Raw genomic sequence first — 27474 nt, 5'->3', positions numbered from 1 at the left:
TCACTCTCTGCAGTCTGAATGGGGACAAATTCACCCTACAGTGATACAGGCGCACACTCTGAACGTGGCCACATCGTCATCATGTGCAATAAGGGCTCCCTCACTGCCTTCCACTGTGTCCTGGCATACCTGGACTCCCTGGCCCTGATCAGCTTTCCTGAATTTCCTGGTTAGGAACTGCCTGACACATTCAGTGAAGCCAAGTTCCTAACATTCAGCATGGTGGTATTTTGCAGTGTGTAGCTCACCTTCCTCCCCATGTACCACAACTACAAGGGGAAGGTGATGGTGACTATGGAGGTCTTCTTCACCTTGGCCGCCAGTGCACGTTTTCTTGGCTGTATCTTTGTTGCTAAGTGCTACACTATTTTGTTAAGACCAGAAAGAAACTATTTGTATGAGTTCTGAGATAAAAAAGAAATTCTAAAAGCATTAATCCTACTGAGGTTTAAACATGTTTCTGAAAATGCATAGCAAGGCTACATGATTTTTACCATATTTATTAGATTATACTTTAAGATTTATTTCAGCCAACAGTGACTCTAACTTCTGTCTGCAATGGTACTGTTACTATAGTTTGTAACTATCATCTTTTTCAATGGAAATTTACTCTGGATATTTTTCCTCTAAATTAATCCACAACCCATACTATTATTTCGTCTTAATTGTGATTATGTTTTCAGTTTTATCTCATCTTTCTCTTACATTTTGACTTGTTTTTTAAATTCTTTAATATACTAAATCTGTGCTTGTTTACCACTTATTTTTTCTTTTTAAAATTTATTTAAATAAAGGCAAAACAAAATCAAAAATGGGAAGAAATAGTACATACTTTCAAAGAAAAGAAATAGACAGCAATAAATCACTAGCTGATGTATACATACTGTCCCCCTATAAATAGTTGTTCAAGGTACACAAGTGGAACATATAAATGGGATTTCAACCAGGGAGACTGCAACAGTTCTGTTCAACTATCCAACAAAAACTAAGTATTATGGCTATCAATCCTATACACTTAGACATGTATGCATTTATACATATCTTCATTTATGTTGAGACCTAACACAGCTTATTAGATTAAAATCCTTCTGAGCAAATATTAATAATATTGCTAGATTTCACATCATAACACTCCAGAATCAGGATTAGGTACTGCAGTGCCACTTTCTTTCTTTCAAAGTTTTTTTCATCATGTATCATCAGAGCTGTTCTCATAAACTGTTTATAGGTTTTATGTAAGCATTAGTCTTAACATGTGTTTCTATCCTTTCTATATTAGAGGGAGAAACATAACAAAGTAGGACAGAACTAAACTTTTTCTATAGACATATAAAACTAAAAGGATATATAAATATGCTGTATAAGGAAGGAGTCCTACCCTGGTCACTGTGCTGTTTTGTGTTATCTTCAACAGAATTTGCTATAGAATCAGATAAAGTATAATTGAGCATATCGGTATATAACAGAATTAACAGAAATCTTGGCTGTATCTTTGTTGCTAAGTGCTACATTATTTTGTTAAGACCAGAAAGAAACTATTTGTATGAGTTCTGAGATAAAAAAGAAATTCTGAAAGCATGAACCCTACTTAGGTTTAAACATGTTTGAACCTAAACTTTGTAGATAGTGTAAAGCTACAAAAATAGGTATTAATCAAATCAGAATGGATATTATAGTGAATCATTGTCATTTTCAGTATGGTTGTCTATACTCCTCAACTTATTACCATCAACCTTTCAGTTCTGAATAAAATCTATCAATAAGCAGCAATTAAACAAGTCAGATTTAACTAAAATCAGTTATGATACAACAGTATAAGTCACACGTGGATCCTGATTGAGTTAATACAGAATTAAAGATGTCCTCTATGCTATGGACAGCCTTCTGTGCCCCTCAGATACAGTGCTTGTATACAAACTAGGATAGAATGAGTTCCAACCAAGCATAGTGGTGTGAGTAATAGGGGTTTTAATTCCTGATACACTATTAGCTATATCTTCTGCTATTTTTTTTGAGGACTATCCCTCCCCTTTACTCCCCCAGAATGAACTGTATATTTTTGGCTCTCCCCAACACTCATTGTTTTGTATTAGGGGGGCAACCTGCTATTTACCTGTTTCTGAACTTTCTTACTCCTGGGTTGGATTTCTAGTTATATTTCTTCATTTATTAAAGCCTGTCTGTTAAACCTATCCATATAGACTGGTCTAGTTACTCCTATTACTCTCTGGTTCCTTATCACATTGAGTTCCATTTTCTCATGTTTGATTTTGGTCCATATAACCTTCTTCAGGCTAATTATATTTCTGAAAAAGAGCCTCTCAGTAGACTCTATATCTTGATCAACTCTGCCTGCAATTCTCTCTTTTTTCCCTCAAGTTAGTGTATCTAGGCCATCTATATTAGAAATTATATACAACCCTCTCTGCCTCATTTCTGTTGAGCTCTTTTTCTGACATTAGTTGTCAGTTTGTGTTCTTCATTTTGCTTTCTGCTCCATTCATTGTGGTCTCTCTGCCACTGTTTCTGGAATCTTGGTACTTTTCTCTTTAAGAATGTCCTGCAGTATTTTCTGTAGAGTTGAATTGGTGGTTGCAAATTCCCTTAGTTTCTCTTTATCCTGGAAGCACCTTATTTCTCCATTAATTTCTAGGGACATTTGTGCAAGATATATCAATCTTGACTGGAGGTTATGTCTTCCAAAGCTTGAATTTCACCCCACGCTCTTCATGATTTCATGGTTTGTGCTGAGAAGTGTGCTGTAATTCTGATGGGCGTTCCCTTGTAAGTGATCTGTTTCTTGTGTCTGACAGCTTTTAATACTATGTTCTTATATTGGATTTCTGGAATTTTGATTATTATATGCCTGAGTGTAGCTCTGTTTGGATTGTAGGTGGCTGCCATTCTGTATGCCTCATACATCTGAGCATCTTTACCTTTTCCTATATTTGGGAAGTTCTCTTCTATCATTTCTTTCTGTGAATAGCCTTTGCTATTCATTTGTTTGTATCCCTGCTTCTTCCTTTGCATTCTTAATTCTATCCTCAGGTGGAACATCTATGCTCAGCACGCTGCTGATTTAATTCAGCTGGTGTTAAGTTGACCACCAGTTTTTAATCTATAACGTTTATGAACTTTATTTCATTTTGAAGCAGCATACTTTTAATATGCTGATTACAACATTTTTGGTACATGATTTTGTATTTTTCTTTCCAAGTGTTACTACTGCAATGTGTCTGAAGGTTTTTTTTTTTTTACAGTATTCTCTCCCATTGAGTCTTTAGAATTCTAGAATTGGCTGAGCATACATAATTGTAAATAATTCTCATTTTGGAGAGCATGTTATTTAGTTTATGGGTTAATTTAATACTATAGTGTGTGTCTAGATGTTCCTCAAAGAAGCCTTCAGTCAGAAATAGATAATTTCAGAAAGGGTGGGATTTACAGTGTCTGATGCTGGGATGGAGAGAGGTGCTTCCTACATCAGTTAACTTATTGGTTCAGCGCTGCTCCAATTCCAGTTACCTAGTTATAATGTAAAAGGTCAGAACGAAGCTGCTAAGGTCCTTTCCTTGTTCTCTTTTGCAAGTAATAAGTGTAAAACTTTCTCCACTGATGTTTCAAAGTCTTTAGAAATGAATTTAATTGCACAAATAATTTTTTATTATTTTGACAGAATCAGTAATTAATAGTCACATAGTAAAATAATTGCATAATATATGTGCACTTTTAGATAAAATCTTATAATATCAAGCACTCAATGGTGGACATTTTATGTCACAAAACAAAGCCTGGTTCCTTTTCACAGGCTGTCACCGTGTGGCCACCAACATGGTCCTTACGTCATCTGAGAGGAACGCCTTGTGCATGTGAGTGCTCACCATATCTGAGCACAAACCTACTGCCACATAGGGAACTATTTATCTGGACCAGGATTTGGCATCCTCCCAGACCCCAGGAGCAGTGCCTTTCTTCGTACATTTCCTGAAAAATGGGAAGGTTTCAGCACAGGTAAAGAAGGCCATCAGGGTGAGGAAGTGCTAAGGCTGTGAGTGCTGCTCCATGTACACATCAAGTCCCACTCCCCTCCACTGCAGACAGTACTAACAGATGGCAACCAAAAGCTTGAACTATACCTGACCAGGTTCTGTAAGTACCAGCATCTGCCATTCCACAAGGCCAGTGTCCCAACTAGAGGATTGTGTGCGGACCTTGCAGGATGACTCTTCATTGGAGCAGAAGTACCTTCCTGTTCTCATTGCCTCAAATACTAGTGATGGGTCATTTTGTGTCAAAGTGGCACACATCACAGCCCTGTTATAAATATGATCTCATATCTGGATCTATTCACCTAGAAATGTCTTGTTTACCTTTCTGTATGGCTGAATAGTACTGTATTGTAAAAAGACCACTTTTTTATCCATTCATCAGTTGATTGACATTTGGGCTGTTTCTAAGATCCAGATATTACAAACTGTGCTGCTATACACATGAATGTGCATATGTCATTGTGATATAATATTTTTTATCCTTTCAGACAGATACAAAGAAGGAGAATACATGAGGTGAATGACACCTCTAGTTGTTGTGTTTGAGTAATCTCCATATTAATTTCCACAGTGGTTGCAACTATCTGCACTACCACTAACAGTGGAAAAGGGTTCCTTTTCCTCCAACATAGTCACCAGTATATTTTTAAATTTAAAAAATAAACAAACAAAAAAAGGATTATATGAAACAGTATTTCATGAAAAAATAAATAAAAATTAATACTAGTTAATATATTCCATATTGTAATCTTGAAAGTATTTGTTCAGATTACAAGATTTGGGTAAGAAAAAATGATCAATCAGGCAAGGAAAACACAACTGTTCTTTTTGATGAACAGTGATGAATAGTATAGTTATCTATTTTGTACATATTTACATACATATATGTATGTATATAAGTGTGTAAATCTTTTTCCTTCATTTTATCCTGCCCCATATCCCATTGTTTACTTCTTTTGGAGCACTTTCAGATTCACGTGTATAAATGTAGTACTGTCACACTAGTGAAAAAAGTGTAACTAAGATAAAAAATATACAGTATACATTGTGAACATTATAGGGAAAGAAAGTCAACCAACGGTTCTAATTGGCTTATTTCTTAATAATTACCATTCTTTCTAGGATGAAATGAAATCAACTAGATGGATTTAATTTGCTTCTTTCACTGAGCAATGATATTGAACATTGTTATATGTACTTATTATCATTTCTATTTCTTCATCTGAAAAGTGTATATTCATTTCAGATGCCCATTTTTGGATTGGGTCTCTAAATTTCCAGGAGCCTCATCTTTTTTTAGTTCTTTGTGTGTACCACATATCAGTCTTTCCCATGATGCATAGTTGGCACAAGTTTTTTTTTTTTCCCAGACTAGGCTGTCTCTTCATTCTACTGATAATTCATTTTACCATTAAAAAGCATTTTAATAAAATGAGATTCCAATTGCTGATTCTTTGTGACAAGTTCCTGTGTGATCAGGGTTTTTGTTCATAAAGTCTTTGCTTGAATGTATTCCAGAACACTATCTATTCTTATCATTCAGCAGAATTTATCATTTCTCTTTTAATAATTAGATATTTGATTCATTTTGACAATAGTTTAACACAGTGATAGATATGACTCTAATTTTTTATCCTTGGAATGTGGAAAGCCAACATTCCCTGGATCATTTATTAAGAAGATTATCATTCTTCTAATGAAAGTTCAGTCTGAAACTTTTTTGATGGTGTAGCAGTTGAGTGCGCTGTTTCTCTCAGTTGCTATGGCAGAATCAAATGATCCAAGGATGCTCCCAGTCCCATTTACAGTTCACTTTCCCATGTCCTTGCACAGCCTTCTCTGTCCACTTCCATAGGTAATCGTGCTCTCTCAGTGAAAGAGTACATGTTCAGTGCTTGGAATGTATTCTGTGGTAGAACACTTATCTTGTAGGTAAAAGATCCTGGCTTCTCTTTGGAATATGAGAATAAAAAATTGACAAAAGTAATTTGTTAACACTCATTTTCAAGATGTGATGCTGAAATGAGTTACTAAGCAAGCCTCAACATAAAAGATGGTTCAAAATCATACAAGGAGATCCTATTGCTAAAATTAGATATCTAGTAAGAACTTCTGATTGGCCTTAGACCACAAGAAGTAGGCCATACAAAATTACGCTGTATAGAACAAGCACCACCATGAGGGTAATGTTTGACTTGGTACTATGCATTTATTTAAAATTATAAAGAATGATGAAGCCTAACATAGTGATGCATGCCTGAAATCCCAACACTCACAAAGTCTGAGGCATGATAATTACAGATTTGAGAAGAGGAATCTCAGTGATTTAGTGAAACTCCTCCTCAATTAATATGACATACAATATCTTGGTCATCTAACTCATTGTGACAGCCCTAGGCCAACCCCTGTACCTAAAAAATGAGAAATTTAAAACCATTCAGTTTGCTGCTTCTTAGTGTCTTAAGCTTTTTCATTCAAGTCTCTCTTTTGTTCTTCTCATAAGCGTGTTTTCTTTTCTGATATTCCATCTCTGTTAGGGCTCTGAAATGAGTGTGAGCTTCCCGAATTTTGATGGTGGCAGATATGTTAACTTTCACAGGACAGAGGCTTAGGCATCTTAATTTCCAGGCTTCTGCTACAACAGAAGCTACTCCTGGATGCCATATTGTTCTGACTGTTCCAAGTCTTTCCTTTGGATTCAGAGGCTTCTCCAAATCTTCTTTCTTCTACTTCTTCTCATCCTCCTGCTCCTTCTCCTCCTGCTTTTGCTCCTCCTTCTTCTTATTTGTGGGTTTTTACACTTCATATGTATAACATTTAAAGAATTAATGACCTAATTTTAAAGTAATACGTGCATTAATTCTAATTGGTTATACAAGAGAATATTTACGAAGTCCTTCATAAATATGATCTCTTTTTCTTTCTTCCAATTCCATTGGAAACTGGGACCCATTCTTCTATGCAGAAAGAATTGAGTCAAGCCTCCATGATCTAATTTGTGTAGTTAGCTTTACATATTAAATGAAATAAAATACGTGAGCCAGCTCTTTCACAAGAACAGATTTAAATTGCAATGTTTCTCTTGATTTCAAATATTGCTTAAACTTAGCTTTCTGCACATAAATGTATTGTGAATTGCACGTTCAAAATAATGATCATTTATGCTACAATTTCAGATGTTATGAGGATTAAGAGACTATATGCATTCTAGTTTATTAATGGTGGTCAAGTCAACATGCTGTCACATAAAAAAAGGATGAAAATTTTGTTGTCTTCAGTAGACTTTAGTCCCATTCATAAGACACCCTTTTGACTTACCTAACCATCTATTACTACTTACCTTCAAAAATCCAACCTTCTACACACACCATGTCCAGGTTTAGTGTTTTAAAGTATGAATTTGCAGGTGGAGCACAAGCAATTCTGTACATAAGTGAGTACTGCACTGGGTTTGAGGACAATCAAGAGTCATGTCGTTTCCATAAGGATCTCTGTGCTTTCTATGCAGGCCTATACTAAAAAGTTATCAAAATGTTCTTGCTTTCATTTTTGCCATTGAAGAGATCAACAGGAATCCTCATCTTTTACCCAACATAACTCTGGGCTATGAATCTCATAACTCACTGCACAGTCATGGGAATATAGTGCAGAATATCCTCATTGTGCAGACAGGACAGGATAGGATCCCTAACTACATGTGTGGGAGAGAAAGCAAGTCTCTAGCATTACTAACAGGAACGTCCATGGCAACAGCTGCTCAATCTGGACCACTGCTGGAACTCTACAAGTTTCCTCAGGTGAGGGGTATGGATGAGAAGAATCTGGGTGTGTTTGTTGCCTGACTCAGGTTCCTTCCAAATGCAAAAAGGAAAGACTATTTTTACCTGTCAGTTTCAAAGAGTAAGGACATAGGAATTTATGTGGTAACCTAACTTTCTTCATCTATAGTAAAAAGAAGGGAAATGAAAAGATATTTCCACAATGTCATAATCTAATCAGTTATTCAAAGCTTAAAGCTCTGAGGAAGTGAGACCATTCCATAAATGGGCAGGAAAATATCTCCTTCTTTTTTTTATTACCATTCATACCCATGATTGTGGTTTGTTTAAATTCTGTTCACATCAGTTCCAATTTTCATTGTAGCTGACCTTCGGCTCTTTTGATCCTATCCTGAGTGAAAGTGACCAGTTCTCTTCTCTGTATCAAATGGCTTCAGAGGAGACAGCTCTGGCCCAAGGCATGGTGTCCTTAATGCTTCATTTCAGCTGGATTTGGGTGGGAGTGGCCATTACAGAAGGTCCAAAAGGACTTCATTTCCTGGCAGATGTGACAAAAGAAATGGACAGGAACAGAGTCTGCATGGCATTTGTGAAAATGATCCCAGTTGATCCTCTATCATACATGGCACATACACAACAACATGAATTCCTGGTGGGAGAATCCTCTGCTGTAAATGTGGTTATCATTTACTATGATGCTGACAGTTTAAATGATATAAACTATAGCATAGGTCTCCATTTAGTGACATGGAGGGTCTGGGTAACAAACTCGCAATGGCATGCAGATTTGACTGGGAAAAAGTTCTTGCTTGACTCATTCCATGGGACAATCATTTTTTCCAATCACCATGAGGAAATTTCTGGTTTCAAACACTTTGTTCAGACAGTGAATCTCTCCATGTACCCAGAAGATATTTTCCTTTATCAATTTTGGTACTGGAATTTCAATTGCTTGATATCAGAGTCTGATTGTTCATTGAAGAACTGTACACCAAATGCCTCTTTGGCACAGTTGCCTGCAAATCGTTTTGACCCTGCTATGAGTGATGTGAGTTACAACATATACAACGCTGTGTACACTGTGGCCCACGCCCTCCATGAGATGACTCTACAACAAGTTCAAATGCAGAATACAGGAAGTGGGGAAAGGAGGACATTCTCCCCCTGGCAGGTAATCTGTCTTCCACTGGATGGTGAGCATTGTTATCTAAGTCCTTTCTTAAGCACTCTAATTGTATTCCAAATATTTTAGAGCCCTTTTTCAAAACCAAGGGATTCTCCAGTAGTTTCACTGTATTATTTCTCATTACTATGGGTTTCTGACACACAAAAGTTATATTCATCTTTTAAACTGGTTCATCTATATTTTAGGTCTTGAGCATTATCACTCCCCTTCACCTTCTGATCTTCCTTCTTTCATTCCCAGGTGTTTCTCCTATGTTCACAGAGTCTGCCTCACTTTTTATGACTAACTCTCTTTTGCTCTTTTTATTCCTTAGATTTTTGGTCTCTTACTTTACATAAACCATTTAATATGTAACATTCTGTGTCTAATTTATTTAATTTAGGATTAGAGTTTTAAGATTTATCTGTTTAGTTACAAATAACTCAAATTTAGAATCTTTGTGGCTAAGTACTTTTATTGTGTGTATATAAATCATTTTTTCTTTTACATTGTGCCAGAATTGTGATTTGATTCTATGAATTAGTTTTTATTAATTAATTTTAGTGGTACATTTTAAATAAACATTGAATGCCTTCATCATAGGGAGCTTGTACCTCTACATAATATAGATCAGTTCTATTATTTCTCCTTCTTCTCTCCCTTTAACCCCTGACCTCTCCTTCTTTATGAAAGTTTCATTTCATTCTTTCCATATTTTCTCATTTTTTCTTTTCCCTTCATGTTTTCCCACTATCTGCCTCTCCTGTTTCCTTGCTCATTTGAATACTTTGTATTTGACACTATGTATTATAAGTTAACAATGCAGGATTTACACATATGTGCTCCATTTATTTCATTTGAGACGGTTGTCTCAAGATATACTCATTTACCTAGAAATGTCTCAAGCTTATCATTCTTTATGAGAGTGTATTACTACAATGTATAAAAACATGTTATTTGTTCATTCATCAGTTGATGGACATTTGGATTGTTTCCAAAATTTAACATTTAAAATTTTTTTCACTATAAACATAGATGTGCACATATCATTGTGATATGATGCCTTTAAATTTTTGAGGAAGATACCAAGAAGAAGAATAAGTTGGTCAAATGGAACTTCTAGTTCTAGTTTTTTGAGGAATCTCTCCACTGATTTCCTCTATGGTTCACAAGTATACACTGTCACAAGTAGTGACTGTATCCTTTCTCCACATTTCCTCACCAGCCATTTGTTATTCATTGATTTCTTGATAACTACTATTCTTTCTGGAATGAATTGCAACTTCAGTATTATTTCAATTTGCATTTTTTCAATAATCAATGATTGAATATTTACCATTTCTGCTTCTTCATATGAGAGTGTTTATTTCAGATGCTCATTTTTTGATTGGATCTTTAAATTTGAGAAGTCTGATTTTTCTGAGTTTTTAAGAATTTCTAGATAGTAATCCTTTCTATGCAGAACACATGGCAATTTTTTTTTTCCTAAGCTGTGGTCTACCTCATCACTCTTTGGATATTTTTCCTTGTTCTGGAAAAGCTTTTTAATAATGTGAGATCCCAGCGGTATGTTCTTTGTTGTATTTCTTTGGCAATCAACTTACTTCTTGTAAGATGCTCACCTAAACCAAAATCTAGAAGTGTTCTACATAGTCGGCCTTCCAGTACATTTACTGATTCTCTTTAATATTTAGATTTTTGGTCCACTTCAATTTCACTGGATGGTAAAATATATGGCTGTAATAGGCATTAGTCTTTGACATGTCCAAAGTCAGTTTTTCCAGCACAATTTATTAGTCTTTTTCTAATGAATTTTTAGGCAATTTTGTCAAAAAATAAGTTCTGGAGTTGGTTCTGTGTCTTCTAATCTTTTCTAATCTTTTCCATTGATCCTCTGCTTTGTTTATTCCCCTCGTCATGCTGTTTACATTATAGGGATTCTTTAGTATAATTTTACAACAGGGATTTTGATATGCCCCACTTTGAGTTTGTTGTACAGAATTCCCCTTGTTTTTTTGCATTTTTTGTAGAAAATAAATAGTAGGACTGTTTTCTATAATTTTATAAGATAGGATATTGACATTTAGAATGGGATTCCATTAAATCTGAATAACAATTTTGGTAGTATGATAGTTCTTATGCAAGAGCAAATCCTTGCATTTTCTAATATTCTCTTTGAACTCATTTTTTAGGATATAGCAGTTTTTACTGTAGAGCTCTTTTACTTCATTTGTTAGGCTGAGCCTCATTATTTCATTTTTTTGTAGTGCTTTGAAAGTTCTCTCTCACTGAGTTTGTTATTAGTGTGCAGTATGACTATTGATTTTTCTGTGTTGACTTTGTTCAGAGCTTCACTATTGAATTTGGTTTTAAATATAGAAGAATTTTTGTTAAACTTTTTTTGCATCTTCTATGTAGAATACTATCTAATGTCCAAATATTGGCAATTTAGCGTCTTCCTTTACCATCCTTAATATTTTTATTTATTTCTCTTGTACAATTGATTTTGCTAAAGTTCCAAGATCTGTAATGCTAAGAGTAGTGAGTGGGCATTTTTCTTGAATTTAAAGTGAAATCTTTCAGTTTTTGGCCATTTAATATGACATTGACTGTTGGTTTTTCATACATAACTTTTATCAAGTTGCGATAAATGCAATATATTCCAGTTTTCTGTATTTTTAAAATATTTAACAGGTGCTGGATTTTGTGGAATGCATTTTTACCTCTATTGAGATGATCATGCATTTTTGTCCTTTTCTCTATTCGTATGGTGTGTTATATTTGTTAATTTTCATATGTTGAACCAGTCCTGCAACCCTAGGATGAATACATCTTGGTGATGGTGTATAAACTTCTTATTCATTTGCTGTATTCTGTGCCAGTATTTTAAAGGTTTTATATGCATTTTCATTAGGGACATTGGTTTGTAGTTTTGTTTTAATAAGTATTTCTGTGGTATTGTTATCAGGGTATTGCTCTCTTTCATGAATAAATTTTGGAGTTTTGTTTTCCTTTCTATTTCATTAGAGTTTTAGTAGTAGCAGTATCCAGTCTTATTTAAATTTTTTGTAGAATTCAACAGTAAGTTTGTTAGGACTTTGGCAATTTTTTGGTAGGTTTTTTATTATGTCTTCAATTTCATTGACTCATTGGTTTATTTCAAACATATATTTGCTTGTTTCCATTTTGGTAATTCATATGTATCTGGAAATCTGTTCATTTGTTTTGCACTTTCTATTTTAGAAAACCCAAATTCTCAAAGTAGTTGCAGATGACCTTCTGGATTTCTATATAATCTGTCATGATTTCACCTATTTAATTAATACTTGGATGGATCTGAGTGATTTTTATCCTTTTTAAAAATATATTTGGCTAAGAATTTCTCTATTTTACTTAATTTTTCAAAGAATGAATTCTTCATTTCATTGATTCGTTGTAAGTTTTCTTATCCCATAGCATTAACTGATGTTCTCATCTCCACAATTTCCTCCTTTATATAAATTTTGGAACCGGCTTATTTCTTTCTAGAAGCTTGAAGTTCAATATTAAATTTTTATTTGAATTCTCTATGTATTCCTGATATGGGTATTGCCCACTGTGCATGTTCTTTGTGTCCCATAAGTTCTAATATATGCTACTGGATTATAACTTCATTACAGAAACTATTTAATTTCTTATTTTATTTAATTAATCCATACCCCATTGGTTGCTTGGGAGAATGTTCTTTAATTTCCATGTGTTTATGACATTCTTGTGCTATCTATTGCGTTGATTTTTAATTTTATCAAAATACATTCAGTTACTATACATGGGATAATTTCAATACCTTTACAACTATTTACACATGATCCATGAATTGGTATGTGGTCCCATGTGTGACCAAGAAGAATGTGTACTATGATGTTGTGGAAACATTCTGTGGATATCTACTAATTTCACTGTTTCAAAAGTTTGATTTATTTCTAATGTATCATTTTAAAAAGTGTGTCTAGTTGTTATTTTTATCATCCAATTAGGGTATTGGATTCACCAAGACAATTATAGCAGTGCTTATTTGATATTTCATGTGTGTTAAAATTTGTTTAATATAGTTGGGTGCACTGGTTTTTGGTGCATATATATTTGTGATTGTAATATCTTCTTCTTGTATTGTCCCCTTTCTAAGGATGCACTGAACTTTATCTCTTTTTCAGATTTATATTGGAGCTCAGTTCATGTGCAAATAGAATAGCTATCTCTAATTTTTTCTGTGTTCCTGTCACTTGGACCATTGTTTTCCATCCTTTGAATTTCAGTATATGAATTTCTTCTTTGGGTAAATATGTTTTCTTTATGCAGAATATTGCTGGATCTTGATTTTCTATCTTATCTGACAGTTGGTTTGTTTTGGTTGGTGAACAGAGACCACTAATATTTATAGCCATAACTCATATGTTTTGATTTATTTTTGTTATATAATTTTCTAGTTCTAGCTCCCCTTTTCCCCCACTGTATAATTGTTTGCTTTGCCTGTTGGATTTATTTTTCTGGGGTTGACTGAGCATTAATCCTTGTTAGCTCGTCTTTCAACATCCTTGTAAACATTTTGGAGTTTTGGTATTCGTGAATTACTTCCAGTGTTATTTTTCATGTAAGTATTATATTTTACCATCAACTTTGAAAGAGCCTTCTGTGGGGTTTATCCATATGGGTTAGACATTGTTTTCTTTTAGGGGTTGACATACTTTATTCCACATATCCATTGCAGGTTTGTGTTGAGTAGTCTTCTATGATCCTAATGAGCTTTTATTTAATGGTTTTCCTTACACCTTTTGACACTATTGTCTTTTGCCACTTTTCTTAAATATTCACTGATATATGGCTTCCTTTAGTTATTTTTGATAATGGCTAATTGGAATTCTATTTGCCTCACTTACTGTCTTAGTCCCTTTTTACTTGTTGCTGAGGCAAAACACCTGATACCCAAAATGGAGGGAGGAAAGCTTTATTTATTACAGTTTTTGGAACTTTCAGTCCATACTCAATTGGCTCCAAGAAAATGGGGCATGGCAGGGCCACAGTCCATGACGGCCACAAACTGCAAGGCTGAAACTGACAAGAGAGGGAGAGACACACTTTTTTCCTGCCATTACATCATATCCTGGCTCCACCCTTAGGCTGGTGTAGCACTCACACCACCAATCCAAGTGCTAGACAATGAGCCAATCACAAGTGCATAATTGCATGAGGCTTGGAGCCAGTGACATAAATCATGCAACTTATCTATACGTCATTTTTTCCTGCTCAAGAAAATTTCTGCTGTGACATCTGTGAACAGAATTTTTTGCATAATTTGTGATATCTTTTGCTTTTTTATTGACCCATATTGACTTTATGTTCTTCTTCTTAGCATCATCTAGCATTTGTTGTATTGACTTCTCATGGTCCCTATTTTTAGTAAACCTTTTTTTCATGATCACTAACCTAGATCTGTTTTCTTTACCTAAGATTCTATCTTTGTATTAGTTCATTCTGCTATATACAATTTCAATGGAATTTTCAAACTCCTACATATGTATTTTAGTCTTTTTTATGCATTCCCTTTCTTTCTTATGTGTGGCATTTAAAGTTTCTATCATTTTTGTATGCTCCTATACTATTTATTAAATGTGTATATGCTTTAAAATCACAAAGTGTGTCTTTCCATTATGGTTATCAACTTTGAATTTATTTGAAAAATTGTTTATTATTTGATTTTTCCTAAAGCCTCATTCAATCACTTCATTATTTCTAGTTGCTGTTTAAGAGAAGCTAGGTGACTGGCTTGCAATTTGTTTCACATCATCACCCCTTTCAATTTGACTATACTGACCTGCATGCCTGCAGTTGCACCTTGTTTAAGTGTCTTCTCATTTTCTTTTTATATTTACTTTAAGTCCTGGGTAAATGCTTGTGAATTGCTCATGATGAGTAGTTTTATTGATGCTATTTAAAACCTTAGGAAATGAATACCTCTCATATGTGTCTTCCCGTGTAGCTGACTTTTGATTATTGCGACAATTCTAAGATTCTACCTCTCAATCTATTGGGGGGTGAGATGTTACTGCCTTGATGAGAAGTTCCTGCCTGCTTGGCCCAGCTCCTAGGTCTTTGTTACTGGCCCACAGTATTATCTAGGACCCTTATTCATTCTCAGTCTTGGTACAACAGGAAAAACTACCGGTTAGGTAACTGCTGATTATGGCACTTTGGATAAAGTTGAACAGTCTGCAATAACAACAGCATCAAATGGAGTCTACAAATTAACAAACTGAAGTAAAAATTAATTTACCTCTTTTAACCATTTGAACAGGATTTGTGGTTATATGACAAAGTCTAAATGAAATCAGAAAAGTCTATGCAGTCAATAAGCCTTCAATATAGCAATTTTACCATCAGGGAAACTAATTTAAGAGAGGTTAGAGAGAATATTGAGAAATAGATGAGGAAGAGGTTAGAAGCAACACAGAAGAGGTTAGTAAACAACACAGGAAGACCACACAAACTTTAAGAAACAGGTGCAGAGACATACACCTGGTGTTCCTGCCACTGAGAGGCTGCATCCTGCAGGTAGCCAGCATGAGCAGAGAGAGCCAACAGATCCACCTCCACCTTCTGGCCACTGCCACCAGAAGACTGCTTCCTGTGGGCAGTCAGTATGGGTATAGAGAGGCAGCAGATTCACATCTAACTGCTGGCCCTTGCCACCAGGAGGATGCTTCCTGCAGGCAGCCAGCACAGACAGAGAGAGCCATAGATCAACATCTGCCTGCTGGCTGCTGACGATAAATAAGGATGCTTCCTGTTGATAACCAGTGGTAATAGAGACATGCCGCCAGGTAAACCACATGCATCCCACCCACAAGCAACCATAGGAGGCCCTTGCTTTCTTCGGTAAGCCATCACACACCAGAAGATTCAGACAAACACACCCTTCTGTGCCTGATACCATTGCAGGAGCCCCAGTGTGGACACACAGGCTGAGAGAAGCAGCCTCGACATCAAGCACCCCTGGCCATCGAGGAAGGGCCAGTGAAGCTGCACAGACTTGCAGAAGTCTGCTGCATGTCTTGCTACCTTCTTGTAAAGGAGTTCAGAGGAATACAAGTGCCTGTGCCATTCACCTACACTACATAGTCCTGCGAAAAGTGCCCAGGACACCACAACCAACTTTTTGGGAGGAACCCAGGAGAATGTCAAGATGAAGGTGCAAAAGGTAATATTAGATCTCTAGCCAATACAGACTAAGTCTGGAGATACACTCATGGAAAAAATGGAAATGACACACCTGAAACTTATGAGAGGATAATAAATGAACTAAATAAACAAGTTCATGTGACAGTAAAAGTAAACAGAAAGAGTATCTCAAGTAAAAGAAGAAATGAAAAACATAATGAAAGACTTGCTCAGCATATCTTTTCCATATGTAAACAGGAGCAGAGGAAAATGGTAGAAACCTAAATGAACAATATAGAAAGCAATTACCGTGCATGAAACAGATTCAAAAAGATATCCAGGAAATTAAAAAAGTCAAAAGTCAATTGCAAGCTGCAAACAACTTGAAAGAAACTGAAGATAAACTTTCAGGCTTTGAAGACAGGATTGTAACTAGCAATAGTGAAAGGAAATGTCTGTTAAAAATAGCAAGGTACCAGGACATAATGATTCAATTGCTGAGAGACAAGGCAAATAAACATAATTTAAGAGTGATAGGTATCAGCGAAGAATCAAGAGTCAACACAAATAAAATAAATACACTACTTCCAGAAATAATAGGAGAAAACTTTCCAAACGTAGGAAAAAGATCCGGCATACAGCTAAGTGAGCCATATAGAACTCCAACTAGCCATAACCAAAGTAAATCTGCACCCAGACATATAATAATCAAGGTCCCAGAATTTCAGCACAAAAACAGAATATTAAAAGCTGTCAGAGAAAAAAACCAGATACTTATAAAAGAAAACTCATCAGAATAATGACAGACTTCTCAACATGAACCATCAAATCAAGAAGAGTTTGAGTGACATCTTCCAAGTCCTGAAAGAAAAAAACTTCCAACCTATTGATGTACCTTGAAAAACTATCTTTCCAAATTAATGGCAAAATAAGATACTTGCATAATAAAGAACAAATGAAGGAATTCATGACCCCCAAACCAACACAACAGAGAATGCTGAAGAATATTTTAGAGAGAGATAAAGATGATCAAGGTTCCAGGAATATCAGCAGAGAATGATTGCCAAATAGGCAATTTAATGAAGGGGTAAAATTGAGGGCCAACAGCAGGATGATAGCATGCCAGAGACAAACCAATGTATGCTGGTTGTAACCATTAATGTAAGTATCCTCAACCCAGCAATACAAAGAACCACAGGGAGAGTGGATCAAGAAACAAGATTCATAAATGTACTGTATATAAGAAACACATTTAACTCAAAAGGAATTTCATAGACTGAAAATCAAAAGGAAGAGAACAATTGTTCCATGAGACGGGAGATCAGAACAAAAGCAAGGGTAACTTGCCCATCCATTACAGAATAGATAGGAAAGATACAATATTTTCATACAATGGAAAGCTACCCAGCTAAAAGTAGGACAAACTCAAGGTTCTTGTAGGTAAATGCACACCACTCCAGGTCATTTTCATGTGTGAAACAGTTTGAACTCATAAAAGTGAAAACTAGCATAAGAAACAGAAGGAGTTAGTAGGATCCAAAAATGAAATAGATATTTTAAAAATGATAGTGGAGGAAACGTCTTGAAGAAGAAGGTGGAAACCAATGTTAACTTCTTATTTTCTTGTCTTGAATTCTTGTAATGTTTTCACAATTTTGTTAGTTTTCATTCTGTTGTACTTTGTTTTCTTAGATTTTTACTATGTATGATGGTACGGGCAGCTATTTTGAAAACAATGGAACGCATTGTGGAAACCATGATTGGTTTCCTATTGTCTTGTTTTGAAGTTCAATAATGCTTTCATTCTCTTGTTTAATTTTTGTTTGATTTTGTTTAATCTTATTGTTTGTGATGGTATGAATAGCTATTATGAAGAAAACAAGACATCATAGTAACCACTGTTAATTTCCTGTTATCTGGCTTTTGAAATCCTGTGCTGCTTTCATTCTTGTGTTTTGATTGGTTGTATACTATTTGATTTGTTTGATTGCATTTCATGTGAATGTATGTGAAATTTATATCAAAGAGAACAAGAGGCTTTATGGTAAAAGTTGCTTTGCAGCTTCACTGGCCCTTCCTCAATAGCCAGGGGTGCTTGACGTCGAGGCTGCTTCTCTCAGCCTGTGTGTCCACACTGGGGCTCCTGCAATGGTACCAGGCATAGAAGGGTGTGTTTGTCTGAATCTTCTGGTGTGTGATGGCTTACCGAAGAAAGCAAGGGCCTCCTATGGTTGCTTGTGGGTGGGATGCATGTGGTTAACCTGGCAGCTCACCATTCTGACATTTTCCAAGATATTTTAGAAATTTTCAACTTCCTCCATTGTTAATTCATTGAGCCAGTGATTATGAGTAGTAATCTCCAGTTGCATGAATGATTTTCAATAAATTCTTTGCCAATGATGTCTAGTTTCAGTGCTGAATGTTTTGATAACATACATAGGTTTTTTTCAATTATTTTGTATTTCTCAATTATTCTTTATAGTCTAAGATGTGATTTATGTCAGAAAAACTTATTTGTCCTGCTGCAAAAAGTATGGGTTCTGTTGTTGCATTAAACACTCTGTGGGTACCTGTCAAGTCCATTTTCTTGAATTGCTGAATTCAACTCATTTTATTGTTGGAATTTTTGATTCCCACTAGAATTTGTTTCACAAAGTAAAGTATCCAAGTGTTTGGTGTATATACTTCTACAGATGTTTTCTCATCCTTTTTACGTGTTCCTTTTACCAGTAATAATTGAACTTAGTATCTTCTGCGCAATTTTTATGTCAACTTAGTCTCAGTTTAGGAGAGCTATACCTTGTACTTGTAGGCTTCTATTACATTTTTTTCAGTTTTGTCTACACTCATTTCTTGTTTGTTTTTTGGGGGAGATTATTTTGTGGATAAGATATATCCCTTCTATATAAGTAATAGATAATGATTATTTTTATGTCTAGTACACCAGCCTTTTTTTTTTTGACTGGGGATTGAAGAATATTTCCCTTAAGAGATATGAATGCATGACTTTTACTAAATTTTCTCATTCTATTATTTTTCCATTGCTGATCTCTTTTAGCTTTCCTTTTTTAAAACTACTCTGTCATTTGATGCATTATATCCTTCATGACTCTTGCTGATGCTTGCTTATCACTGACTAGGATTCTTGTATTTTCCACAATACTAGTTTTCTGTTCCTAAATTGTTAGATACTCTATCTCATGTAAAATATTTGTTTCTCCATCGATTTTTAAAGATGGAATTGGAAGATCTACTAATCTTCCCTGGAAAGTGTTTTCTTTAATGCTTGAACTAATTCACACCAAACTCATTTGGACTTTAAGGTTATTATTGAGAAAATGTATTATTATTCTTATTAGCTAACCTTTATGTTATTTGATGTTTTACATTACAGCTTTCCTATATACTACTTTGATGAATTTCTGTGAATTTTATGATATGGCATTAGGAATTTGCTTTGTGATCTTGAATAAATTGGAGTTCTACATGTGTCTACTTCAGCTGTTTGCTCACATTTAAAAACTTTTTTTGCTATGAATTTGTGGAACAGAGGGGAATAAAAAACAAAACATACTCACACTTCAATAAACTTTAGAGTCTTCTAGGCCTCAATTTCTGCAGTCACAATTCCCCTACATTCAAAAATGAGGAAATTTTTGTTTGTTAAATCTGTTGGTGGCTGAGTTTCTGTCCTCTGTTGAAGGGTCCAGGAACTTCAATGTATTTTTGGGTCTTGCGTGTTCATACAATTTGCTCTCTTTTCTGCCACTGTGTGAAGAGCCTGAGGTTCTGAATTGTCTTGGGAGCCTACTTCTCACATTCTCTCCACTAAATGCTCTCTTGGCTCTGCTTATGCTTCTGTGAACATGGCTGACTAGCTAAAGCCTTTTGCTTCTGTTCTATGAGTGGATATCTCCAAGGGTGTCAACAGGGGTAGAATGTTGCTGGTCAAATCCCAGTCTTCCACAAGTTTCTACAAATGACTCCTCAATCTATATTGTATTATGACTTTGAAAATTCCTGCATTTGATTATATTTGCTCTTTCTGTTCTGTTCTGTTCTGTTCTGTTCTGTTCTGTTCTGGGTAAACATACTGCACAATATTTTGTGGTTTTGCTGCTCTTCTCTGGCTATCCACTGGAGCCAAACTCTGCCTGAATTTCACAAAGAATCACTATCATTTCTCAGATTCAGTGGTTTCCAGGGATTGAAAAACATAGCATCTCTTTTGTTGGGATTTCCATTATAAGAAGCATCTTGTACTGTAATAGAATAGCAGAAACACACAGGATTTTGTACTGGTGCAAAGTGTGCAGGTATATGGGTGTACAATTAGAGGTGTTTGCCTCCTTTTTGTATAACAATATGCACAGCTGATCTGAATCTCTTATATCACTGACATAGGTCTCTCTTGAAGTCTATTTTAGGGCCATTAAATGTGTCTACACATTTGTTTCAGGGCTGACTGTTCTCAACCTGGCAACTGTTTTCTGACTCTTGATTTCTTTGCATCTTGTTCTGCAAATATCTATCTGCTTGACTATTTCTCCTGGGGAAGATGGAGATCAAAAATATGAGCCATGAAAGAGAGCTGCCTAGAAATGCAGTAACCACAGTGGACCAGTTGTCAACATGGATCTCATCATCTTCCCTTTTGGGTCGGAGGCTCTCTTTGTAGTCTGATTTTATCAGGTTATGGCAGTGCCAGCTCACCCTCACTGAGGGATGGCCCCTGATGCTGGAAAAAGGGAGGGTATTCCTCTTTCATGTTGTCTTTCCATAGTTGAGCCTTTGTCAGCCCACAACACATTTCCACATACCAGTGCCTCCACATGTGACTTGTTAGTTTTTCTAGTCAGTTGTGATGGAATTATACCCAGTTTGATTTTTGATGTCATATTTAAATATTGGCATCAAAGAAAGGAACCACTGGCAAAGACTACATAAAAATAGCCCAAGTTCCTGGTTTTATAAGGAAAAAGTAAGTCTTCCCCTTGAAGATTTTATAGAAAATAGAGGGAAAATATTTATATAACTGGTCTAAGCCCTGTAGTGCATGCATTCAAAACATTTCCAAGTTTAAGTGTTAAACTGTATTTGCTCCTGAAACTCTTATTTAAAGACAGAAAACTTGGGAACCATTGGAAAAATATAAGTTTGGAAGAATTTTACTTCACAGTTATTATTGAGAAATGTATTATTATTCTTATTAGTTATGTTTGTGTTATTTGATGCTTTACATTACAGCTTTTACTATATACTACTTCACTGAATTGGAATTTATGTAACATTAATGTCCAGTGTCTGTTTAGATGATTTTGGATGCAATATTTTCTCTTGAAAATGACTGACAATTTAGAAACCTTGTGACACTACAGTGCACCATAGGTTTTATTTGTTCTACTTCACTGGATTTCTGTACCAGACTTCCAACAGGAAATAAGGAGGAAAGACACTGATAAACTTTACCACTGGGTATCCCAGTTTCCTCTGTGATATCCACTTTATTGTTTTATGATGTGTCTCTTTCAGCTGCACCCCTTTCTGAGGAGCATCCAATTTACCAATCCTGCTGGGCACCATGTGAGTTTGGATAAGAAGATAAAATTGGATATAAAGTATGACATTCTCAACTTGTGGAATTTTCCAGAAGGCCTCAGATTGAAGGTGAAAGTAGGAGAATTTTCCCCTTATGCTATACATGGGCAACAATTGTCTCTATTTCAGGAGATGATACAATGGGCTACAGGACATACAGAGGTATGTGAAAATCAATCACAGTGCATTTCAGTAAATATAAACACCTAAAAGCTAACTACGTAATGCCTTTGTACTCATCATAAAATGGTCAAAAATGAACACTTATATCCCTTTTAATGGAGAGAATGCTCTTATTTAACTACTACTCTGATGAATGCGAAAGGAAACCATTCATATTATCATATATATTTGATATTAAATATATGTTAAGTTAGAAGTTATTCACAATCTATTTATGAAAGATTAAAAGAAAGGCTAAAATGTTACCAAATTGTATCTGACTTTCCCAGACACCCCACTCAGTATGCAGTGATAGTTGCAATCCTGGATTTCGGAAAAGTCCTCAGGAGGGAAAGGCTGCCTGCTGCTTTGATTGTACACCTTGTCCAGAGAATGAGATAACCAATGACACAGGTATGAGTGTGCCCTATGAGCAGCTCTCCTTTACATCTACTCATCCTCACAAAGATGAAGAAAACTTTTGAAGATGGGAAAAACTAATTCCTTTGTTATTTTACTTAGTGATTTATTTTCTGTCCCTAATACCATTGCCCCATGCACAATAAATCTTGTCTCCTTTGATATTTTTGTTGCCTTTCTCTGTTCTTAGCTTTTGTTTTCCTCAGTATGTACTCAGGGATGTGTGCCAAATGAGCTACATGTCTAGCAATCCTTATTTTTCTCTCTTGAGATTCCATCACCTTAAGTTGTTCAAGCTAGCCTCAAATTTATGACTCTCCTGCTATATCTTTTTAAACGGAACATTACAAGCATGCAACTCTGCACTTGGTTTCTTTGATTTCTTTTATATTCTTAAAGAAACCTCTTTACTCCACCCTACATTTTCTAATTTCCTTTACCGTCATGAAATGTAACCAAGGATGATTAGCCTCCAACACACTAATATGTTTTAAAAATACAATTAAGAGGGCTGGGGATTTAGCTCAGCGGCATAAGCGCCTGCCTTGCAAGCAGACAGTCCTGAGTTTGATCCCCGGTACAGAAAAAAAAAAAAAATACAATTAGGTGATGTACAAGAAAAGGATCAGGCATCTTTTTAGTTACTACCTAGATTTGTCTGACACAGAACTTGTGCACTGAGAGGTTGTCTTTGGCTTAAAAAGTAGATCTGACTTTGTAGTGCAGGTGCTCATGCTTTATATGAAATCAGCCATTAGCTCTTTTTCTCTGCACTCCTTGATTTCCTACAGGAATATTCATAAAGTCATGTAATATGTAATTTTGCTCAAAAACTAAATCAATCACATGGACATTGATTTGGAGAATTCATAAAGACGTCACAGCTTGATGGAGAATGCTATAGCTCCTTCACAGTACCATCTGTACTGTATCATAAGACTGAGATTGGGTTAAATCTCTATTATACTTAACAAAGTTAGCAAAACAAGGCATTCCTACGTTGTGTAATACTTCACATTTTGAAAATGAGACTCAATGTTTTTTAAAAATACACAGAGACTCTGACAACGAGATTTGAAAACTAGTACAAAATCAGTAACGGCAACTATTATGAAATATTTCTAAATATGATAAATGCAATATGGAAAATATCTGAATTTACGATAATAAACAAAGACATAGAAGAAGCACCTTTCTGTTGAATATTTTCTTCTTTTTTTGAGGTTGATATTTGTTTGGATTTCATACCATATTTAGCATATTTATAAAAACTTATTTTGCAGTGTACTGATAATGGCTATATAGCACACAATGTAGTTAAGTTAGATATATGTTCTTATCCTGATTGGACATGTAAGTGTTCTGTGTTCACAAACAGAGAACATGGTACTTACAACATTAATTGCTTCTTCTTTTGCATTGACAAATTTACTCCTCAGCAAAATGCACTTGATAGAGGAGATTAAAATGAAGGGCATAAAATGTTGATAATTAACTACATTACTTATCAAATCTTGCTTACTGAAGTTAAAAACTATATTTAAAGACACCTCTGTATTTTGTACTTGTTTTTATTGTGTATATTTCAATTCAGAAAGGCATAAACTTTTATTTTGAAAGTATTACTGACTATAAAAAGAAGATGATATTGAAGACATAGAAAATATAAGCTAGGAAGTAACAAAACTCAATTTGCAAGAAAATAATTATTTTCAAATGACTTGTGATTAAAAATGATAACTTTTTACTTTTTAAATTTTATTTTAGAGACAATCAAACTAAAAGAGAATGAAGCTAAGCAGACCAAGATAATGTAAATGATACAAAATTTCAAAGCAAGGCAATAGAAAACCAACAACAGTTAACAAATGCCTCTTGTTGTCCTCAAAATAGCTGTCCATTAACTCAGACATAGTACAATCCATCAAAATAGAAACACAGTAGCATCAGTAAAAGCAGAAAAATGAATGCAATATAGGGCTTCAAAGAAAAAAATAAATCCAAAATGGCCACCATAATATATCTAGCTATTGGGGCTGGGGATTTAACTCAGCGGCATAAGCACCTGCCTTGCAAGTGTGTGGTCAAGAGTTCGATCCCTGGTACTGATTTAAAAAAAAATGATGCCTCTAGCCATTCTTGAAATAGCTGCACATGCCCTGAGGTATAACAAAATCAAGCAAGATAAAACAGAATAAAACTCAACCAAATGAAACAGTGAGAATGACACAGGGTTTTGAAACAAAATAATAGAGAATTAACAATGGCCACCACCTACAGAAGCAGATCCCCTATATGTGCCACATTGTATATGGTATCCTCTGTATAGATGATCAGGTTATCAGCTTCTTACCAGCAAAATCAGTGAGACATTAGACACGACAGGCATTAAGTTGTATTTTATCACATTAGCTATCATCACAGCCTATGTTTCTCCAGATCAGCTTGACACTTAGAGAGAAGGGGAGAATATTAGTTTTCATGTCTCCCTGCCTGTTCGCTGCAAGGGACTGACATCTATCTGGCTAGCCCACAGTCAGCCTATGGATGGCACCAACTTACAGGGAGGTCTTAGTTTCTTGTTGACTTCTCACTCTACTCCCCCACAATAAAGCTACAACTTTCTTTACAAAGGAAGGCTTATTCTACCAGAAAGTAAATATTAGTGCTCATAACTTTTTTTTCTGGAACATAGGTAATGATCCAGATTTTTCAGTTAGTCAATGACTGCATAAATGCCCAACCCATCATTTAAAGAGGTTATGTTTAGATGAAGTTCTTTTAAAGTATTTTGTGAAAACAAAAATACATTATTTTGAACATGACAAATTATTGAGTGAATACCATAAACATACTTTCATTACACCATAATGAAGATAGGTAATATTACTTGAAAATGATTCCCCATGAAACTTTGTTTTACTTCTGCCTTTAAATACTTATAATTGGCTTAACAAATCCAGTGAACTACTTCACATGAGGGCAACAAACAACAAAGGAATACTTAACATGGATTTGATAATTTGCATTTCTACTAGATATGAAGAACTGCATGAAGTGTCCAGATCATCAGTATGCCAGCATTCAGAGAAATCAGTGCCTTCCAAAAGCTGTCACTTTTCTGGCTTATGAAGACTCCATGGGTATGACCCTGGCTGGCACAGCCTTGAGTCTCACTAGTCTCACAGCAGCTGTTCTTGTACTCTTTGTGAAGCACCAAGATACTCCCATTGTCAAGGCCAACAACCGGGCTCTCAGCTACACCCTGCTAATCTCCCTCATGTTCTGTTTCCTTTGTTCCTTGCTCTTCATTGGCTGTCCCAACACAATCAGCTGCATCCTGCAGCAGACCACATTTGGAGTTGTGTTTACTGTGTCTGTTTCCACTGTCTTGGCCAAAACCGTTACTGTGATGCTGGCATTTAAGTTCACTGTTCCAGGTAGCAGGATGAGGCAGTTGCTCGTGTCAGGAGCACCAAACTACATCATCCCCACCTGCACGCTTATTCAACTCACTATCTGTGGAGTCTGGATGGGGACAAGTCCTCCTTTCGTTGACACAAATGCACACTCTGAACATGGCCACATCATCATCGTGTGTAATAAAGGCTCCCTCACTGCCTTCTATTTTATCCTGGGATACCTGGGGTCCCTGTCCCTAATTAGCTTCATAGTGGCTTTCATGGCCAGGAACCTGCCTGACGCCTTCAATGAAGCCAAGTTCCTGACGTTCAGCATGCTGGTGTTCTGCAGTGTGTGGGTCACCTTCCTCCCCGTGTACCACAGCAGCAAGGGGAAGGTGATGGTAACTATGGAGGTCTTCTGCATCTTGGCTTCCAGTTCAGGGCTTCTAGGCTGTATATTTTTCCCAAAATGCTACATTATTTTGTTAAAACCAGAGAGAAATTCCCTGCATGAGTTTAGAAATCAAAGATATTCTGGGAGAAAGAATCCATTTTAAACTATAAACATGTATTTTTCTCTTTGAATAGTGACAGTTTCTGAAGAAATTACCCATTTTACAGTCAGATATCACAATGTGGTATTTATTTTAATGACAAGAGATTCTTATTTTTTCTGTTAACCTGTGTCACTTCTATTCGTCATAATCACATTTTAAATTTTAATTTTATTCTGAATTACTTATTTCATTAAATCACCACTCTATATTTTTATTTGTGCCCACGTTTTATATTATTAAATTTTTCCTTACCATTCTCTTCAATATCTCAATTATTTTTGGTAACCTTTAACACAATTTAATCTATCCATAAATAATGCTGGAGCTTCTAAGGAATTTAAATACTGCTTTGTTTTCTATTTAGAATGTTTGATGGCTTTTATATGCTTGTTATATAATCTTTGAATAACTGACTAAAATTTTGTGTTTCACATTTGCTTTTTGCTATAGTCCTGAAGCTACTTTTGCACATTTTCTCCACTATATGGATTCTAGAATTGCTGTAGCAAGTACTCTGAATTTAGGCAGTCTATTATCAAAATCACACATTAATTTTGGGATTAACATTTTATCTTGAAGCGAGATTTTCTATCCTGAATGGGTGTACCTTGTTTGTCATTCTCAATTAATCATCCTTTATTTGTGTCAGATCTGTGTGTACATATTCAATTCCTATTTTTGAATTAGTTAGACAGATCATGTCCAGCAGTGATTTACCATTTCATGCTGTGATTTTCCTGAATAGTTTTAGGATTTGTGAACAATATTTACAGGAAAAACAGTTCTCTAACCACTTGCTACAATAGCATCCTTTTTATTGGACCATGTTTGCTATCTGTGTGTCCATGTAAGTTCTGACTGTGTGTGCCCAACTTTGGAACAAGGTCACCCAACATCGTTGTACTCATTCAACATTAAATTACTTGCCAGAACTATTCATGGATGAAAGACTTTTTGCACCAAGGAATCTAGAAGGCAGCTGTGTTGTTTTTAATGCCAGCTGGCTGGGGGAAAATTAACAGTGTCCAAATCAGTGTCCAAGAAGTGTTGAGTGTATCTAAAAAAGATGTAGATAAACAAACAAATAGAAGAACATAAATTTAGGAAGTCATTGAAGTTGAAGATTAAACACATATGTGGTGGTAA

General features: G+C 35.4%; 1 protein-coding gene across 1 annotated transcript; it reads left to right on the top strand.

Moving 5' to 3' along the window:
• Window positions 1–18: 18 nt before the first annotated feature.
• Window positions 19–26328, top strand: LOC100722787 (vomeronasal type-2 receptor 116-like). Its single transcript, XM_003463714.3, has 7 exons — window positions 19–169; window positions 3809–3869; window positions 7558–7846; window positions 8193–8999; window positions 21720–21947; window positions 22238–22361; window positions 25406–26328. The coding sequence occupies exons 1-7, from the start codon at window positions 19–21 to the stop codon at window positions 26326–26328; spliced, it is 2583 nt and encodes an 860-aa protein (XP_003463762.3).
• The last annotated feature ends 1146 nt before the right edge of the window (window positions 26329–27474 follow it).

This window comes from Cavia porcellus, unplaced genomic scaffold (assembly GCF_034190915.1).
Source record: "Cavia porcellus strain 051 isolate PalLab524CR breed Dunkin Hartley unplaced genomic scaffold, mCavPor4.1 scaffold_19, whole genome shotgun sequence".
In the NCBI taxonomy this organism is placed as follows: Eukaryota; Metazoa; Chordata; class Mammalia; order Rodentia; family Caviidae; genus Cavia; species Cavia porcellus.
This window is presented reverse-complemented; position numbering and strand designations above follow the sequence as displayed.

What these genes read in the sequence shown, in the direction of transcription:
- LOC100722787 (XM_003463714.3), top strand. Translation starts at nt 19, where the DNA reads ATGGGGACAAATTCACCCTACAGTGATACAGGCGCACACTCTGAACGT. An exon ending in GGACATTCTCCCCCTGGCAG is followed by an intron (nt 9,000 to 21,719) that starts GTAATCTGTCTT and finishes TGTCTCTTTCAG; the next exon opens with CTGCACCCCTTTCTGAGGAG. An exon ending in GGGCTACAGGACATACAGAG is followed by an intron (nt 21,948 to 22,237) that starts GTATGTGAAAAT and finishes TGACTTTCCCAG; the next exon opens with ACACCCCACTCAGTATGCAG.